Consider the following 15,622-nt stretch of genomic DNA (forward strand, 5'->3'; position numbering starts at 1 on the left):
ATGCCCCGAAACAGGGTTAGTAAACAGTGAAGATGTTACGGTGGTTAGGTCTTTATTGTATCTACTACTCATTGAGTCTGACAAATTTGGAACAATGTTGGAGCGCTGCTCGGACGGAATTTGTAGCCGAGATGACGAGGAGTCGCAGAAGTTACCGACGGAGCACAGCATCGCGCCGGAAAGGGGGGCGGAGACTAGCTTGTCGACACGGGCTTCGTGTTCCTATCAATGCCGTTCGGAGCCGAGGCGATAATTACCCGGGTCTACTGCAGAGTCATTTGACCCGGGTGTGAATGCCGATTGTAACCTTTCACACGAAGCAAAAAAGTCGGGTGTTAGCGGGTTGTTTGACCAGTGGGAAAGCTGCTAAACTAACCGACCGAGGTTAGCAGTAGACCATCAGCAACTCCAATGTTCTGCGAGGGAAAATTGCTGTTTTTGTCAATGGAGTCTGGTGGCTTTGAAGAGAGCTGCTGTTTCTGGTTAAACAAAGCATCTTACTCTGTCGTCATTTTGACACCAAAACATGTGAACATCGCGCCCAGGTTTGAAAATAAGAAAGTATTTAATTTGCATAGGATGCACTTGTAAGGTAACCATGGCAACATGTGTTTATTATAAAAATCTGCAGGGTGGGAAAGTAACTAAGTAACTTTTACTTTAAGTACTTTTTACTTTTAATTGAGTAAAATTTAAGTCAAGTAACTTCTCCTTAAGTAGAATATTTCTGCACTCTTTACACCTCTGATATAAACGTATAATTTGCAGTCTGGACTGTTGGTCGTACAAAACAAGCTGTTAAAAGATTTAAAAGGTTTATAAAACTGGAATTGACATGTTTCATTGTTTTCTCACAGCAAGCAGCGGATTAATTTAAAAGGAAAGTTAACGACGAGCTGCAGTCAAACCCTTAACGAGTCTTAAAGTAATAATTAAAAGCCTTTTGAAATTGGAGTTTGAAACATGGGAGGAAAACGATTTAAAAAGCTGGAAAAAAAAACAAGCACAAACCACACTCACGCAGGTACACGTGAGAGCAAACACACTGAGCAACCCCGGATCTCCCACACACACACACTTGACTCGCACGGATGCAGCCCCGATCTGTAACCACTTTCCATACAGTGTGTAAACTGCTCTCAAGGACTCCTGTCCACTGGCTTTCAATGAACTGTTGAGAGACATCCAGCAGGCAGCGGGTAATAGCTTGGCTTAGTCCCCGCGCCAAGGCCACCGGCTAATACAGCTCGTTTACCGCCGTAAATACACAGGTTCTCCGAAGTAAAATGGAAACACACACACATATTTGCCTCAGCAGACACACACACACTGTGAATACTGATCTCAACGGTCCTTTTTAACCTTGGTGCGTTTTGAATGAAGAGTTCTTGCAAGGCAGTTCAGACCTACAAAACAGTCTGGGAAAATTTTATGTCATATTAAGAGGCGCAACCGGCCCAAAAACTTTTACTTATGCGACTCAAGTAACTGAGAAGTGACTGGATTACTGTGTTTTCCCACAAAGCCTCTGTTTGCTGTGACTACAACACATTAAATGAAGGCAGCTAACACAATTAGAGAGGAACTGGGTGGTATTTAAAAGCAACAAACGTTGACTTTTTGTGCGAGAAAAACTGAGTGCAGGATTCTGACGAGAGGTGTGAAACATTTCACATAATTTCTCAAGCAACCGCTGTTCCCATGTTTTCTATCCTCCAGTATTTGTGTGAATACATGCCGCATGGAAGGTGAGAGAAAACACGAAACTGTACAAACTGAATTCGGCGTCCGACGTGTTTCTACGATTTTATACTTTGTGAGTTCAACTGTTAGATTTGTGCTTTTCGAAGGACATCTTGCATCTGTAACTTACTCTCTTGCCCGCGCTCCTTGTTCTTCAGCAGCTGCAGCTTCTGCTCCCTCTGCTGCTTCTCCAGCTCCTGCTCCAGACGGTGGTTCTCCATCTTCCTCTGGTGCTCCAGCAGCTCCTGCTGATGCTTCAGCGCCAGGAGCTCTTGTTGCTGCTGTGGGACGAGACATCGAAATCATGTCAGCAAAAACGCATTTAAAGGGAGGGGTGTTATGCTAATTTCAAGCTTCATATTTCACTCTGTGATACCTGTGAAGTAGCTTAGCATAATTTACAGTTAAAAAAACTCACAGTGGTGCTCTGTGCAGGCCCTCACACAGCCTCTGCCTAAAACGACTCAGTCAGCTCTGTCTCTTTAAGAAACCCCGCTCCTACAAGCCCACTTTATTCTGATTGGCCAGCTGAGGTTGCCCTTTGTGATGTCACAAAGTGCAGCGTTTTGTTACCTCTGGACAGAGCATGGCTAGCGGTTTCCCCTGATTTCCAATTTTTATGTTAAGCTAAGCTATCAGCCGCCTCTTGTGAGCTGCCGTTGGTACATATAGTGTCGAGAAAAAAATGCTATTAGCTTCAAAAAGCTGTTATACTGTACGTTAAAGGAGGGATATTATGCTAATTTCATAACTTCATATTTCACTCTGTGATTCCCCGTGGAGTAGCTTAGCATAATTGACAGTTAAAATAACTTGACTTTGTCAGCTCTGTCGCTTTAAGAACCCCCCCCCCCACAAGCCTGCTTTCTTCTGATTGGCCAGCTCTCCGAAGCCTGCTGAGGCTGCAATTTGTGATGTCACAAAGTGCAGCGTGTAGAAAAAACAGTGTGAAACCTGACGTTCACAGCAGCCTGCAGAATGAATCGAGATTACTCCAACATACTTTTACCTACAGATTTAAAACTTCACCCACGTTTAGTCTGGACATCCAACATTGTAACATTATATATAAATATATATATAAATAAATGTGAAACAGCAAAATACCCCCTCTTTAATAGAAATCGCCTGTTGAAAATTACATGACTGACACTTTCAAACATCTCTTCACATCCCACTCTGGGTCTGCTTACGTTGCCATTTGAAAGCATCAATAAAGACAGCTGTTCAAAGCAATGAAATAAAACCTTTCGGCCACCAGCGTAAGCCTTTAAATAAACATAAACAATTTAACTCGGAATGAGGCTTCCGAAAGACATATAACGCAATCTGCTCACTTCCTCATCCCGCCACAAAGGAAAGCAGAGCATCTGTTAAATGTAGAAATGTGTCCTCCTCGGGCTTTTACGCTGAAGGAACAAACTACACTGTTTGTCCTGTAACAAAAAGTCAGAAATAAATCCCCCATTAAAGCCTGAATGTTCTCACAAACACACTGAAGTGTCCTTGAATGAGCCCCAGTGAGTCACTGCGGATAAAAGCATCAATTAAATGCTACAAATTCACACAGAAACCTTCGGAGAATCAACCTAAAGCTCTAAATGTAGGGTCCTAATTATGTCTTAATGTCTGTGTGTTTACTGTGAGGGCAAATCACATGTTTGAGACGAGTAAATGAGAGGCTGAAGGTGAGAGGAAGGTGAGGCGAGAAGCACAGCTGCTCTCTGGCCTGCTTCCATCCACGGATCCTCCATCTTTTTTTTTTTGCCTTTCAATCAACGTTGGGGGAAAGGGGATTGAGAGGGTGGGAAGGCTCAAAGTAACCACCCCGCCCACACACACACACACTAACACTAACACATAAAACCCCTTTGGCACCACAGACCAGAGATGCACACGCAGAATTCTGACTCTTAATGTGAAAAGCTTCAGGACAGCTCTCGCTTTCCTGTCGTCAACATGTAAGAACTGTGTGTTTGCAGACATTTAAGTGTGTGTTGCTGCTGTGCAAGCATGCGAGTGTGTGTTTGCTGACATTTGAGAGGATATGTATGTTTTAATGCCTGTTCGCCCTGTGCGTGTGTGTGTACACAGGAGCTGTGAATGGGGCTGATTGAGGACGGGCCTCCCTGCTCAGGCTGTGCGTCACAGGGCTCCACCTGAGTGGTCCTGCAGCCCCCCCACAGGCCAGACGGCCCTTCAGAAAGCATCATCACAGAACAACTCAGCAGAGGGGCGACTAACTCTGTGATGTGTCAGTGAATGGTTTAAAAAAAGATATAAACGAAAAGAGGGAAAATGGAAAAGCATGAATGGAGGAAAGAAGAAAGAGAAAAAAGAAGGTGGATGGTAGGAAGGTATGGGACGTTCAAAGATCTAAAGAGAGTGAAAGGAGGGTAGGAAGGAGAGGAAGAAAGAAAGTGTGGAATACAATGAGGGGACAGCAGGGAAGGATGGAGGCAGAAAGGAAGTGAGGAAGTAATGAAGGAAGAGAAACAAAAGGGAAGAAAGAAGACTGAAAGAGAGGAGGGAAGGCTAACAAGATGACGGTACGATGACAGGAAGAGGAAAACAAGAAGATAGGAAAAGAGGAAATTAAGGAGAGGAAAGTACAAGAGGGAAAGGAAGGAGGGAAAAAAGGAAGAGGAGAAAACAGAGGACGGTAAGAGAAAAGACAGGAAGTGATGGAGGAACAGAAGAATGAAGACAAGCAAGAATTGGGAAAGAGAGGAAGAAGGGAGAGGTGAATAAGAGGAGAGGAAGTGAGGAACAAAAAGAATATGGAAACAGGAAGTAAGGGAAGTAGAAACAGAGAGAAAAGAAGAGAAGAAAAAAGAGAGGGGGGAAATAGAAAGGTAGAAGGAAGGAAGGAAGGAAGAGAAATAGGACATTAAAAGATCTGAAGAGAGTGAATGAAGGGTAGGAGGGAAGTGAAGTATAACAAGATGATGGTATAAGAGTCTGAGGGGATGACAGGAAGAGAAGAAGGAAGAGGAGATGGAAGAGAGGAAAAAAGAAGACAGGAAAAGAGGAAATTAAGGAGAGGAAGTAAGAAAGGAAGAGGGGAAAACCGGAGAAAAAAAAAAAAAGAATAAGGCAAGAAAGATGACAGGAAGAGATGAAGGAAAAGAAGAATGAAGACAAGCAAGAATTGGGAAAGAGAGGGAGAAGAAGAGAGGTAAATGGGAGGAGAGGAAGTGAGGACAAAAGGAAGGAAAGGAAGTAGAAAGTAAGAAAGCAAAGGAAAATGGACGAAAGAAGACAGGAAATAAGGATTCAAAGAAAGAAGAGGAAAAAGTAATACCTAAGAGACCGTGAAGGCGGAGGAGAGAAGAAGAAAGTTAGGAGGAAAGGACTGAAGAAGGGAAGGAAGGAGAGATAAGACAGGAGGAGAGAGGACATGAAAAAAGAAGCGAGGAAAAACAAAACGAAAGAAAGAGCTCCTGCATGAATCAAGTTGCACGTGAGGAATTAAAATCATTACATTCAAACTAATGTAATCCTGCAGGCTGCCGTCTAATCTGCTGCCCCCACAATCCATTTTTAGACTTTTTATTCTAAATCCAGATAAAAAAAAAAAGTAGTTCAGCTGCATGTGCGCGCGTTACGATTCATTTTATAGCTTTAACACTCAAATAAAAACACAAACAGAATATTTTTATGCGACATTTCAGGCCCAGAGGAGCTGCGCGGTGCGTTCAGGGACCCTGATGTATTAAAGCTTCGGCGCGTGGGCGTGCTGATCTAGATTGTATTTCCAGGTCACTACAATATAAATGTGTAATCCCAGCTCAATCTGCTCGACATGTGAAGGAATCCCTGCTCAAATCAGCTCTTTGTTTGCGTCCTGCAGTATGTTTTATTAGACGCTGATATTGAAAGCGAGCCGATGCATGAGGGTCCGGTTATGTAACGCTACAGCAGCCTGTGAATCCGAGCGCATCCTTCCATCGCCGTTTCCCGTCCCTGAAGTTGAAGCAAATGAAAGCAGAGTGCCTCCTTGTTCTGCGCTGCCTCTTTACTCGCAGCAGAGTGCTTTAACGCTGACGGAGCTGCTGCCGAGTTTAGTCTGCTAATGAAGAACGGTGGCAGGCTAAATGAAGAGCTGCCTCCGCTTTGTTTTCTAAACTTTTATTAAATAGGTTTGGGCAACGAGCCGGCTGCTTCTAGTTTGGATTGTTGCCTGTTGGATTTGGACTTATGAAAACTTACTTTGTGCAGCTTTAATAGTGTTTGTTTGTTTACATCGCTGGCTGCTGCTGGTCTGCAGCGTTAATGATTTATGATGCTATTTTCCCTTCAAAATAAAAGCCAAATTTACTCAATTTGCTCAATCTTTGCGGAGGCTGGTGTGCTGCATGCACCGGAAAAAAGAAAGTGAAGAAAAGCTTAAAATTAAAGACATATATGAATATCAAACAAAGATTTGGCTCGCTTATCTAGACTTAAAAAAGTTAGCTGCACTTCCCCCGATTAAAAACTTACAAAAGTAAAAGCTCACAAAATAAAGTGGAATAAAAAGTACATGGAAACCCTGAAGTGTAGTAAATGAGTAAATAAACTTCAACAAAGTAAACCGTCTACCTTAATGTGCTCTTGGAGCTGGGCCTCATGCTGGCGCGACAGCTGCTCGTGCTGCCGCTGGAACTCGGCGATGAGGATCTGCCTCTGGATCTGCTGTTTCTGCTTCAGGGTCAGCAGCTCCTGCTGCAGCTGCTGCTCGCGCACCGACGACCCGACCACGCCCCCGCCGGACTGCTGCTGGCCGGTCGGGGAGAGCGACGACACCTGCTGCTGCTGCTGCTGGTGGTGGTGGTGGTCCACGCGCAGGTCCATGGGGATGGCGGCTGGAGGGAGACGCAGGGGGAGCGCCGAGTTGATGTCCACTGGAAGAGACGGACACGGACAGATTGAATCATGGGGGTAAAAGTGTAAAAGACTAACATGTACCTGTACGCCACACTGATCCCACACAGCACCTTGTTGTGTGCGCATAGTCGTACCAGTGTGAGGAGAGATACTGCGCAGCTGAATGGGATTAAATCAAAGCTCAGCAGAATGTTATTTAACGCGTCTACCTGCTCAAGGATGCAGAACAGATGCCGGTGACTAACAGCAGCGGTACGTGGCATCAGTGTCAGCCTCATTCTGAAGCATGAAAGGGCTTTGAAAGTGATTAAAGCTTTTGATTTGATGTCGTGTATATGCTGCATAATCATACTCTTCTATTCTAAAAAACTCAATGTGGGGTAAAGGAGTTATAAAGCAGCTGATAGATGCAGGAATTGGAAGTATTGAATTAGTTATTTAACAGCAGCCCCACACAAGAGGTTTGTTTTAATATATGTCAAAAGTAATCAATCCTTTAGCCAATTAAAGGAGCTTTTTGCAACCCTGACCTCTGACCTTTTAGTGACAGAATCCTCTAATAGGAAACAATTTAGCTGCTTTTTCTTCATCACAAAACTGCTGCACACACACGCAACCTAAAACCCCGACGAGCGACACTCGACAAAGCTCGCATTGACCCCGCTCGAGCTCTGCAGCCACCCACAAATCACCGCACAGGAAGCCTCCCCAATCACGCCGCTTCCTCCCCGTTAAATCTGAATAAACAGGAGTCGATTGGCCGATTATTTGCCTACATGTTTGCAGAGAGCGCGGCGAGAGCCAGAGATACTCGCCTGGAACTTGTGTGCTAATAAAGAGGCAAACACAGCGGCGCGGGTGCAGCTAATAGCCGGGGGGTTAGGGAAGCCAAACAAACGCACGTACAGGAAAGTCTCCAGGGCTGCAGCAGCTTCAAGTTAAACCAAGAGAGATTTGTCATGATTATGTTTAGGATGTCACACTTTCACTCAATCCGAGTGCGGGTAAATACACTTCACTTGTCAAAGAGCCACTCAGGCCCACTAGGACAGACACATCTCTGCTTATAGCTTTTCATTTGAACTCAGAATTTAGGAGTTTCCTGAAGAAGAGTGTTGGGCACACTCTCCTCAGATTTGATCTATGATACAACTTCCTCTAAGTCCAACACATTTCAAAATAAAGTCCTAAAACGTCCATAGAAGATCCCTGGATGAACGTAAGCGAGTAGGTAAGCACGGTGTATTTATAAAGCACTTTCCACAGACGTAACGAGCTTTAAAGAACATTTAACAACCTATCAAAATAAAAGCATATAAAATAAAGTGACAAACTGAGCAAAACACGCAAAATACTAGGGATGCATGATATTGGATTTTTTGCCCGATATTTTGCCGATATTTTCCAACCCTTTTTGCAGAGAACATACAGTCTCCTCTGTAGTGGAATTGATATCATGCCTACTCTTATTAGACATCTTGCACCTTTCTTCACACCACGACTCTGATCACTCACGTTTCTGCGCGCACCTGAATACAGCATCCCCCCCCGAAACACGGCAGTGAGGGAGACATGCCCGGACTTGTTTACTGCACCAACTATCAGTGATCGCTGACGGACTCTTTTTATCGCGTGTGCATCCATGAATATGTTAGTTAGTTTTTGCACTGATGTTTATGTGTCACTGATGTGTTTGATGTTGTTAAAATGACGGGAATGTGAGCTAACCGTTAGCTAGTTAAGAGTTGTGAAAGTAGTTTAACTTTTATTCATTGGCTCGAGTTTCTGTGACTTTTTAGACTTTATTTGTATATTGTTGAGAACTTTGCGTAGGCAGTGCGCGCGCACACTCGCGCCAAGTTAATGTCGTAGCATTACGTCGAGCTTTTTTAAGATATCATCGAGCATTTAGGCGGAATTAAAGCGTTTTATCGGCAGACAATATCAGTAGAAAAATCCATTATCTTCAGATACCGTTAACGTGCCGATAATATCATGCATCCCTAATGTCTTTTGGCGCTCTCCCTCAGATTTGATCCATGATACAACTTCCTCTAACACCAACATATTTCAAAATAAAGCCCTAAAACATCCATAGAAGATCCCTGGATGAACGGATGTAGACGTAAGCAAGTAAGTAAGTGTTCATGAAGAAGTTTTCACAGACATACGGAGCTTTAAAAGAACATTTAACAACCTTTCATAATAAAAGCATGAAAAAAATAATTGAGTAAAACATACAAAACACATAATTAAAAGTAGCAAAGAAGATTCTTTATAGCCACATGCTCTTCCTCTTTTGTGTTGTCGTGCAGCAGTCAGGTGACTTGTCATTAAAGCCATAGGAGATAGGAGAACAGAGCAACAACATGATCCTTAGGGAATGCCTTCATATGGGGATGGCAACAACATATGAGTCAGAACAGTAGTCGGCATAGTGTCATCTGCACAAGGCGCACTTATTTTTTTACTTTTCTGTCCATGCAAAACGTACATAACAAGGTGCACAATTTCAAATTAAAAGCCCTCTGTTTTGGCTCTTTTCTGCTCAGTTTTAAAGCGAACACAGTTACAGTTTGGCAGAAAATGAGGCCAGACAAGACGGAGACTTACTCCTACAGTCGTGAATCACTCCGTGCAGAAAGCATCGACACATGCAGTGATGTTCTAAACTTCTTATTTAAAGTGACATTTTGGTCTCGTAAAAAAAAAAGGGCTCCTTGCAGTTATGTCACGACTGTACCTGGATCTGTGTGAGTCACTGTGCAGATTCAGATCCTGACTCAACTTCTTCCTGACTATTAAGGAAGTCTTGGCTGGGGGCTGAAAGTAGCTGTGACTCCATATTAAGTCTGAAGGGTCAGTTTGAAGCGGACGTCAAAGGTAAACATGCACCGTGATTGGTTAAAAAAAAGGCTTTAATTATATCTTTTTTGGCCTTTTATCTTATCAACTTTTTGTTAGCTTTAAGTGCTACATTTTTTAGCATTTTTTAAGTACAGAAGACAGCTGATTATTTAGACATTAAAAGACACTTTTCCCTCCAATTTTACATAATGCAAATCCATAACTCACACACACACACACACTCCCCCCGGACAAAATGTTCCTTAACGGCCACTGAGTCCCGAACAGCCTCGCACACTTATCGATGGTGACGCACTCTAATGCACAAACGAGCCTCGTACGGTGTCCCCGTCGCACCGGCAGCGCTAATCACTCGCCGTGCAAACGAGGCACAGAAAGACGTACCCATCAGTGCTCTCCTGCTCTCCTGCAGCCTCCTCTCTCCGTCCTGATCACTGCACCTTCTCCTCCTCTCTTCCTCCTTCAGTGTAAGACAGAGGATGACAGCACGCTCCCTCTCCTCTCTCCTTCATCGGACTCCTCTTTGCTCCTCATCTCCGCTCCTGTTTAACCTGATGGGCGTCTCTCTCCTCCCTCCCTCTCGCTCTCTCTCTCTCTCTCTCCTCCCCTCCTCCCTCGTTCGCCCAGTGGTGACATCACAGGGCAGTCTCAGGCATGCAGGCTGTTTATTCTGCAGCCCTCTGCTTTTCCAGGAACCTACGTCACACACACATACACACACAGCCCTCTCTCCCTCTCTCCACTCACCCTCGCTCAACCTGCTTTCCTTGCTTCTAAAGGCCAAGGAAAACCCTCCACGCCGGTTGTAGTGCATTGAATATCTCTGCCTCCGTTCTCCCACTCACATGCAGCCTCACCCACTTTTCCTCCCCCCTCTACTTATAATAACCATCTCTCCCTCTTTCCCTCTCTCTCTCTCTCTGGTGCGGTTTTAATACCGTGTGCTCAAATTCCTGGCCTGGAATTTGCCTGCATTTCCCAAACAAATAAAAACCACAAAATGGTTTCAGGTGAAGCAGAGTAAGGACTTTCCCTGCAGGGAGGCGCCTCCGATATTTGAATAGTAAGGGTCATAATAAAATCAAGGACAAGTGTTCTTTTTTAACACAATTATGTCTCAATGCACACTCAACTGAGACTTTGCTACAGTCGTTTTGTATCCCAATATTATGTAGGACTCTTATTTTGAAATGTTTGTTACTCCCAAAATAACTTAATGTAATAGTATATGTTACAGTTGTTTGTATCCAAATATTGAACAGGACTCTTATTTTGAAATGTTTGTTGCTTGTTACTGCCAAAATAACGTAATGTAATAGTACATGCTACAGTTGATTGTAACCTAACATTGTATAGGACTCTTATTTTGAAATGTTTGTTGCTTGTTATTCCCATTATAATTACATTTAATAGTACATGCTACAGATGTTTGTAACCCAATATTGTATAGGACTCTTATTTTGAAAATTGTGTTGCTAATTCCGATAATATTGAAATTTAATAGTAAATGCTACAGTTGTTTGTATCCAACTACTGTATAGGACTCTTATTTTGAAAATTGTGTTGCTTGCTATTCCCATAATAACGAAATGTATTAGTAAAAGCTACAGTTGTTTGTATCCCAATATTGTATAGGACTCTTATTTTGAAAATGTTGTTGCTCATTACTCCCAAATGAATTGAATCTATTAGTATGTGCTACAGTTGTTGAATCCCAATATTGAATAGGACTCTTATTTTGAAAAAATGTGTTTCTTGTTGCTCCCAAGTGTAATAGTTTGTGCATGCTTGCACGTGCACATTCTCCTTTTTATACAACTGTTGTCTGCTGTCTTGACCTCTCCAGTCACCTCAATCTTATTCTATAATCTGCTCTCATGCTGTTGTAGACAAGGCAAAATAAAACAAACGTTTGGAGGAAATTAAGTAGAAATTCAAAGTGCAAAAACCTGCTCTAAAAGCTTAAAGCAGCAGCCTAACTAGCCAGAACCGTGCACAGTGCTGCACTGTGAGGTTGTGAGCACATTAAGGCCAATGAGAAGCCTATTAGACAGACTTGGCTGCCACTTGTCAAAGATAAACTCTGATATCAGCTCATCTTTGTATACAAGAAGTGACGTCAAACGCTCGGTTTACTGATGTGTGCCGATAGGAGACGATATGGGGGCACTCAAGACAAAAAACAAAACAAAGAGGCGTCTCGGGGGAGAGCGGAGGAGCTTCTAGGAATCTTACACAAGTTTAGCTCGATGGAGAACAAGGACTTCAGTTCAATTCCAGTTTGTCAGACTGAAGATCTGAAGCCTGAAGGGAAATGCTGCTGTTCTCTTCTCGCCTTTGAGCATTTTAAAGTTTCCTTAAGTTTGATATTTTTAAAGCATGAAAGGGGATCTCCTCGACATCTAGTGTGCAATTAAAACGTCTTTGTTCCCTCACCTCCTCTCCTTCCTCTGTCCCTACCTTTCTTCCCTCCATCTCCCCCCAACAAATCATCTGTTTACAACCCTTCGTCCGCACACTCCACAACTCCTCTGGCTCTTATTGCAGATCTATTTATACCAGACAATGCAGAGAGGAGGCCGGCGTCTCAGATTTAAGACTCGCTTTCTCTGCCTGCCCGTGCTCCACACTCGTTAGGCTTAATAGATGTCATACTGAGCCCGAGCAGAGCCGCCTCGGAGAAATGTGATCTCTCTTTTTAAAAGCGCGCAAAGAGATGACAAAGAAGAGGAGATATTCGGAGCAGGGGTTTCACAGCGAATTTAGCAGCAGGGTGAAGATGAGAGGCAACAAGTAGCACATCTGTTGATGGAGGAACATAGCTGCGGTTTGCTTCCTGATTGGTCTCTGAGGGTGGAGAGCATCAGCCTAAGTTGCTTTTGCTGCTCTGAATTAGGGCTCTGCCTCCATGAAAGCTCTAACTCTTAGAGCTTTTTCCTGCTAAAAGCTCACAGAGATTGTGATCTCGTGACCTCCTCGAAAAAGGCAGAACTCCGAGGGCGTGACGGAGGGACGTGTCGGAGAGCAGCGAGTCTTGTTCTGCAACGAGCAGGCCCCGACACGTCGCCGCCTCGGTGACGTCACGCACAAGTCTGCAGAGCTGAAGCTAAGGAGCGAGGAGACGTGTAGAGAGAGCCGAGACAAAACAGGTGAGAGTCAGAGGGGGACGACGTGTGAAGGTTGAGGTGCAGTACGTGCAGGGACGTGTTCGTGCCGTGTGTGTGTAGTGAGAGGACGTGGGACAAACCATGGTTCTGGTGTTGAAATCTTTGCAGACAGATAAAGAATTCAGATGCAAGATGACCCGGTCCAAACCTGATACCAGAGACAGATTACGACTCAAACTAACCGCTACTTTAAATCTGCTGTAGCCCTACATGCTGCTGCTGAAGAGGGAGAGCAGGACGTCCATGAATCAGAAGTTCAGTGATACGTTCCTCGCATCCTCCAGGCCACATGTCTGGTGTTCTTGGGCAAGATACCGACGCCAAATTGTAATGAAAGTGTGTAGGGGTGATAGATTATAAAGAGCTTTGTATTAAAGTGCATGAATGTTATGGTTCTCTGCCGGAAAACAGTGGATTGACCCCTCCGGGTGGGGAGAGAGCCTCTGCCTCACGTGGAGGAGTTTCTCCCCATCCTCTGGTCTTGTTCACGAGTGAGGGTAAAATGGATCGTGAGATTGACAGGCGGATCGGTGCAGCATCAGCAGTAATGCGGGCGTTGTACCGGACCGTCAAGGTGAAGAGGGAGCTGAGCTTGAAAGCAAAGCTTTCGTTTTACCAGTCAATAAACGTTACAACCCTCACCTGTGATCATGAGCTTTGGGTAGTGACCGAAAGAATGAGATCGCGGATACAAGCAGCCGAAAAGAGTTTCCTTCTCAGCCCTCAGCCTAAGGAGCTCGGAAATTTGGGGGGAGCTCGGAGTAGAGCCGCTACTCCTTCGCATCGAAAAGATTTAGCTGAGGTGGTTCGGGCATCTGATTAAGATGCCTCCTGGGCGCCTCCCTTTGGAGGTTTTCCGGGCACGTCCAACTGGGAGGAGACCCCGGGGCAGACCCAGAGCTTGCTGATGGGGTCATATATACCGTCTGGCCTGGGAACGCCTCGGAATTCCCCAGGAGGAACTGGAAAACGTTGCCGGGGAGAGGGACGCCTGGGTCACCTGTTGTTAAGGCAACCACCGAATCATTAGCCGTCATCAAACCGTTACTGTTCCCACTTATTTTGGCTAGCTAAAAAAATGGAGGGCACTTGCTCTGGCTGTTCCCAAGTACATTAAACACAGGGAAACGGAGATCCGTGTGGGAACATGAGACCCTAAGAAAGAGGAAGGATCAATCGAGCGGAAAAACGTGAAGCGCAAAAAGCTTCCCTCATTGAAAACAACTACCAAAAGATGCATGCTAAAACATGCTCTGTCTGATCGGGACCCAAGAAAGGTGTAAAAGAAGCAGCAACAACCAGAACTACTTTGTTTTCTTTGAGTCATGCAGCTCCCTGCAGGTGCCGCGACCTCTGCTTTGCATCCCAAAACAATAAGCAGGTTATGTGTTTGAATGCATCCACATGGATCTGATTCCACAAAGCATTCAGGGCTTTTTAAGCTGCAGATTTTGCGTTTAGCACTTTTCTATGAGGAAACTCTCCCAGGCTGTAGAAGAGGAAGTGCAGTATTAATGCTCTTAGACAGGTGCACTCTCCTCATCCTGCGATCCAAACAGTCCGGGTTCACGCTCAAAACGTGGAGGCTCCCGGCAGCTCTGTATCCAAGACAACAGATTTTGAGAATATGTGATGAAGTCGCTCCGGTGGATCTCAATATTTTATCAGCGGAGCCGGAGGCGCGCGGAGAATAACCCCGACAACAACACGAGAGCACATGTGAGGCTTTGGGAAGCTCTGGGACGAGAGGGAGATACGTCGGGTCAGAGAGGAGAAGAAGAAGAAATAAAGTTCTTTTAAAGCAACAGGCTGGCTGAGCTTCAAAATCCCACTTCAACTATTCTCCTTTTTTAAAGGGGAAAACTCAGCTCCATTTAGGCTCCCTCATTATGGAATTAGATAATGCATTATGCATATATTACATCAGACTCATTTCTCCTTCAGATTACCTCATCTCCATTTGTGCCCCTTTCATTACCCTACTCTCGCCTTCCTCTGTATCATAACGGCTCCTTCCCCGTCCTCACGCCTTTCACTTGTGAGGTGGAGAACGCCGTTGTAAACACACTTGCGGCATATTTTGTTTTGGGACCTTCAAACTGTCCCCGGAACTTGCAGCGAGAAACAAAACGCCAAGCTGCTTCTGTTGCCGTATATTTTTGGCAGCCATTTCTCTCGAGACGTCCGACAACAGTTTTACATAAGCTCACAAACAGAGCGCCTACGTTCAGGGGGGCTGCATCTCCATTCAACAAAATGGCACTGTGAGAGAACTGCACAAGTGTTAACGCACAGGAGCGAGCGTGGACTCTTTGGAAGGCGCAAAACTTGTACTAAAAAGGAGATGGGGTTGCACGTCTTTAAAGTGAGGGCACTTCAATAATGGTGGTCACCTATGCATGCAAAGTAACACAGGACGTAGTTAATAGTGAAATCACGTACATGCACACATGCACAGGCTTTGGTTGCACATGCACACACACTACAAACACATAAAGAGAGAGGGTCCAACCTGTTGGGATGTGGTTGAGCGCTGATGTCTTCAGCACCTCCAGCTGCTGCTCCTTCCCCAGGATCCCCTCTGTGGGAGAGAGAGCACACTCCGCTTCAAATATGGTCCGCAACATTGAGACGAGGCTTCCAGCGACAAACCAAAGCTGCTAATCGGGAAGGGGGGCGGTTAAGACCACAGTCCGAGCGGGCGAGCGGGGTTCAGGTCATCTGCGAGGCTGCGAGCCACCGCCACCTGAGCGGCTGCCTGCTCCATAACCGGCTAACGAGCGAGGTCCGAATCTGCAGGGACGTTTGGCGGAGGAGCTGCTCTAAAAATAAGCCTGAAATGTGGCGGAGAGCGGCGGAGCAGCCTTCATCGGCTTCCCGTGCGAGAGGAGGGATGTTGGGGCTCGACTGATACTGCCTGTGCTCAGCATAGCAAATGTGGCTGGCAGCAGCAGCAGCAGCAGCAGAGAGGGATG

At 45.1% G+C, this 15,622-nt stretch overlaps 1 protein-coding gene across 1 annotated transcript in view; it reads right to left on the reverse strand.

The window, feature by feature from the left end:
* The window catches only part of LOC138603405 (histone deacetylase 4-like), a 40,223-nt gene extending 24,949 nt beyond the window's left edge, over nucleotides 1–15,274 (reverse strand). The window contains exons 1-3 of the mRNA XM_069675162.1: nucleotides 15,160–15,274; nucleotides 6,328–6,629; nucleotides 1,874–2,024 (exon numbers count right to left, since the gene is read on the reverse strand). Coding sequence (XP_069531263.1) covers nucleotides 1,874–2,024; nucleotides 6,328–6,629; nucleotides 15,160–15,274 — 568 coding nt within the window. The remainder of the gene's footprint in view (nucleotides 1–1,873; nucleotides 2,025–6,327; nucleotides 6,630–15,159) is intronic.
* Between the last annotated feature and the right edge of the window lie 348 nt (nucleotides 15,275–15,622).

Source organism: Semicossyphus pulcher, unplaced genomic scaffold (genome assembly GCF_022749685.1).
Source record: "Semicossyphus pulcher isolate SPU_LCO1_2020_fin unplaced genomic scaffold, fSemPul1.0.p SCAF_24, whole genome shotgun sequence".
NCBI lineage: Eukaryota > Metazoa > Chordata > Actinopteri > Labriformes > Labridae > Semicossyphus > Semicossyphus pulcher.